The 4,628-nt window shown below is 36.5% G+C and overlaps 1 protein-coding gene across 3 annotated transcripts; it reads left to right on the forward strand.

Moving 5' to 3' along the window:
- Nucleotides 1-822: 822 nt before the first annotated feature.
- LOC122278049 (DNA-directed RNA polymerases IV and V subunit 4-like) lies at nt 823-4,100 on the forward strand. Of its 3 annotated transcripts, none has more exons than XM_043088117.1 (11): nt 823-917; nt 1,017-1,161; nt 1,455-1,526; nt 1,656-1,691; nt 1,814-1,912; nt 2,164-2,275; nt 2,358-2,435; nt 2,573-2,606; nt 2,693-2,761; nt 3,713-3,827; nt 3,912-4,100. In XM_043088117.1, exons 2-11 carry the CDS (start codon nt 1,080-1,082, stop codon nt 3,944-3,946), a joined length of 732 nt encoding a protein of 243 aa, XP_042944051.1. In that variant the 5' UTR covers nt 823-917; nt 1,017-1,079; the 3' UTR covers nt 3,947-4,100. The 3 variants fall into 3 exon arrangements, with proteins under 3 accessions (XP_042944051.1, XP_042944054.1, XP_042944052.1); XM_043088120.1 differs by having other exon boundaries at nt 1,817-1,912; XM_043088118.1 differs by having other exon boundaries at nt 893-945.
- Nucleotides 4,101-4,628: the final 528 nt, after the last annotated feature.

Consider the following 4,628-nt stretch of genomic DNA (forward strand, 5'->3'; position numbering starts at 1 on the left):
AGGAGAGACTGAGAGATAAAAAAAAGACACCAAAACGTTGTCATTTTGTTAGTTTTTTCCAAAATCACGTCGTTTTATTTAAGAAGAAGAAGAAGAAGAAGAAGAAGAAGAAGTTACCTTTTAATATATATTGGGCTAGTAGGCTTGGGTTTGTGCCCCGTCGTTAAGCATCCAAATGCATTCAAGCATCTGCCCGCCTAAGTTGGGGTTAGATGGGGTGGCGAGTGGGCCAAATGAGAAGACCTTTTCATAACAATTCACGAAATTAACGATGTTGAGGTGTATTTGTAATATGTTTATAAATATATGTTTTTTTTATTTAAATTACTATTAAGTGTTCTTAGAATATTGACACATGGTAATACTTTTATCATATCACACAAAGAGTCATGCTACACCCATCAAGAATGTTACCAGACAAATTCTCCCGATAAGGCCATTTGACCATTTTTATTTTTATCGAGATTCAACTCTCGGTAGCTTTATTATTTTTATCACAAATGTCTTGTTAATTTAAATTTGCACTTACATAAATAATTTTAATTAGATAACATATAAGAATAAGATAAAGAGAGGTATCCATATTTTGAATTACTTAAAAATTTTCTAAAATCCATAGACTCCAACTCAACCTTAGCGTAAAAATAAAAAATAAAAGGGGTTAGTGCAATTTTTCTTTTTCTTTTTTTAAATATTTTTTAAACATGTTTTAAACTTTAAAAACAGAGATACATTTACCATTGATAATTTTTTAAAATATTTAAAAATAAAATACTCTAGTGGTCAAACCAACCAACCTAGGGACAAATTAGTATTTTTGCAAAAATGAAAAACAAACGGATTCGGGGCCAAACCGGGTTATATGAACTGCAACCTGCGTTTTATTTTACTCCCTCCTACCTTAAAACTCCTCGCAGGTAGCTTTGCTTGCTCTTTCCCTTCGTGGTATCCTCTTTTCTTCTTCTTTTTTATTTTTTATTTTAAGTTATTGATTTTGATTTTCCATACTCCATTAGGGCACGTTTGCTTTTGTGAGCATCCTTGCCCATAAGGGAAAAAGGCAGAAAAAACTCGTAGTAATGGAGAAAGGAGGGAAAGGGTTTTCTCTACCCACCAAGACAGCTCGAAAATCTTCTCTCAAATCCACCACAACAAAACAAGGTCTTTGATTTTTTTTTTTTTCCCTTGAAATTAAATCATTCTTGGTTACTGCATGCATACTTTCTACGAATATTTTCATTCACATGTTAGCACTTTTTTTTATTTTATTCTATGTATTTATCCCTGAAAATGCCCATTAAGTGCATTCTATGGTCTGAGTAGAAGATTGATAATCCTTGCTTTTCTTGGGTTTTGAGTTTGCATCCGTTAATGCGAAGATACGTGCAAAGAGTATAAAAGGAATTCAAAGTTGTTTTGAGACACCTGCATTCTGTGTGAATTATTTTTTGTAGCATCCTTGAAAGGGAAGGATGATAGCTCAGCAAAGTCAAAGAGGGCAATGAAAGTTCAGTTTGATGTTGAAGGTTAACGCTTCCTTCTTTGCCTTTTCTATTTTATATACTATTATAATAATATGCCAGTAATAAATATGCTTTATCTTGCACATTTGTTTAAATGATAATTAATCATACCCGTTAATTTTGTTGTTATAGGTTCACTTGGGAAGTTTGAAACTCCACTACCCAAAGGTGTAATTTTCTCGAGCATTTTTTTTTTTGGCTGACGCTGTTATGTTGATAACATTTCTCTGCCCAATCTTTGATTGATCGCATCGATGTTGATTTCCATTGCATGCGCCTTTTGTTTAAAGGAGATTCAAGCAAATGGGGAAAAGGAGACAAGACTGCTAAAGGTGGGAAGGGTTCAGTTTCTAAACCACCACCACCACTGGAGCTCAAAATTGAGCAAGGTGGGTAGTTGGAACTATGTTTTTGGTTTACTGTGATTATTTTCTAATTAGTTATCATTTTCTTGAGATGTGGAAAGCTTGGCCTCTTTTTGTATTTCAATGTCTCACCTGTTAATGTTGCATATTTTATAGTCGTATATGCATGCTATCTTGGGTCTGGTGAAAGTTATTTCTAGAACTATCTCATAAGCTGGGATGTCCTTCTCTGGGTTAATACTATTCTATTAGTAAATTTTCGGTGACACATGCAGAACTCCCAGAAAATGTCAAATGCATGATGGACTGTGAGGCTGCAGATATTTTACAAGGAATCCAAGATCAGATGACCATATTATCCAAAGATCCAGAATTTAAACTCCCCCCGTGAGGACAGCTTTAAAGCTTTTCTTATCAAATAGAATCTCGGTACATATTGTAAGTGTTATAATTGGCCATCTGTTGCCAGATCATTTGACAGGGGGCTGCTGTATGCCAAAAGGGTTGACCATTACACAAATCCCCCGTCTGTTAGACAAGTTCTTCAGTATCCTTGAACTGTTTTTTTTTTGTTTTATTTACTCAATTTTGAGATTTGGTTTTGTATGTGTTCGCCACATTTCTATATGACCCATCGCTGTTCTTTATGCATCCATCTGCTGTTGGATTCTTAACTGGAATAAGGACTCTCAAGAAATATGGTGTCTCTGATGGCGAGGTCTCAATCTCAACCTGAGTCACTTCAATCTTAAAAAAACCATGCAGCACTCTTTACTGCCTTTTTTTTTTTTTTTTTTGTTGCAGATATGCGTCATTGCCAATGTTTGTCCAGAACTTGTAGATGAAGTTTTTGCTCTGGTCCCATCCTTGAAGGTATAACATGTCTGGTTTTGTAATGTTTTGGACAACGATACATTTGATTGTTTACCATGCCTGGTGTTTTCTTTCTATTTCATTCTAGTTCTGTCCCTGAGAACATTTGTTTTTGTTTGATAAATAAGTGGAAAATAGACAAAAGAGTGCTCACTATATTAGTAACTGCAGAGGTAGAAAACTGTTGAGACAATAATGTATGATAAAAAGTAGAAATAAGCAAAATTGGTGCAGTGTATTAACGAGTATATTCACAAAACTGATATTTGTTATAACACCAATTACAAAATGTTAATATTTCCTGATTTTTAGGCTTGGCATTCATGTCATTCCCCTTTGAACAACTAATGAGCTTAATAATCAGTTGATTCAAAAAAATATTTTTCAGTTGATATTTTTGTCGTAAATGATTAAGGAAGCATCTATTGCAATTTAAACACATTGTTTTTCTACCTATAGTGGGTAGAAAAAAAGAAAAAGGAGAAGAGGGGAGGGGGGGGGGGGGGCTAGAACTATATTTAAATAGGTCAATAATTTTGTTTGATTGGAGGAACAGTGTCCTAACAAAACCCATGGGTGCACAGACCCTGGGTAAGGAGTTTTCCGCAAGTGCAAATTGGGTATTCAAGAGGAAAACTCCCCTAGTCCGATGGCCTTTAGAGATTGTTTGCACTCAAGGGGATTTGAACCTTAGACCTAGGGGGAGCATACCCCGAAGCCCAAGGCTTTTTACCACTTGAGCCAACCCCTAGGGGTTAAATAGGTCAATAATGAAAGAGACAATATTTGTTACTATATTTAACAGTCCAGCAGACTCTGTAAGCCCCACTGTATCTGATATGGTTCTGTGGTTATGTTCACCTGTGTTGTTGTAGTTGTAAAGCTAGTATTTGAGGTGATAATTTAATGTTATTATTTCTTGTTTTATTCATGCCTAAAATTTTCCTGTAGAATAAGAGAAGCAAGCTCAGCGAACCCCTCAAAGATGTACTAGTTGAGCTAGCTAAGCTTAAGAAGTCAACTAGCTTAGAAAGTCAAATGAAAAGTGCTGAAGCTGGCAACCCTGGTAAGATTTTAATTTTGCTACTTAACTGTGATAGCCTTATTTAGCTTTCATTCACTACAGGGGCACATAATGATTTTGGTGCAGGTAATGTCGGGGGCCTGGGAGTAGTGGATTTATAGCTTTTTGCAGCCTTCATAAGACATCAGAATTGGCTTCAATCGTTTGTGTAACATGTTCTTGTCCTTGACTCCTTGGTAAATGTACAAACGTTTCTTTTTGGTTTTTTAATTTTCAATCAGGGATGCAATGGGAGTGGAAACTTCTATTATGCAATTATTAGACTCCAGTGACCAACTTAATCGGGTGATGAGCTGTTGCAACCCTCCCTCACCCCAAACCCAGGCAAGCAAAAAACAAAATGAAATTTTTTTAAGGTTTTCTGTCAGAATGTGGTAGGTGTTTGTATGTGTCTTCTGATCATAATACGAGCAGCTATGGTGGCCAATCAAACTTGCTAGCTGAACTCAGGAGCTGAAAGGTTGTAGCCATCTAGGTTGGTAATCAGCTGCACATGGCAGTAGCAAGTGAGGCTCAGGAAGTGCAGCACTTTGCTGCTTCTGGCCTGTATTTGCTGTGCTGGAACAGTAACCAGCACGGTTTAGGTGGTTGTTCCATTCCGGATTAAATTCCAGCTATTTAGGCCTATTCCAGTCCATTTTGGCCGGATTCCAATATTCTGGCCGGAATGTGCATTTTGGTCCGAAATCTACGTAGTTCCTCTTCGGTTCGACTTCTCCCCCTTCCCTGCGAGAATCATACCACTTGACCAAATGCCTCACTTTTGTTGTGGTTATGAACACA

This window comes from Carya illinoinensis, chromosome 10 (genome assembly GCF_018687715.1).
Source record: "Carya illinoinensis cultivar Pawnee chromosome 10, C.illinoinensisPawnee_v1, whole genome shotgun sequence".
NCBI lineage: Eukaryota > Viridiplantae > Streptophyta > Magnoliopsida > Fagales > Juglandaceae > Carya > Carya illinoinensis.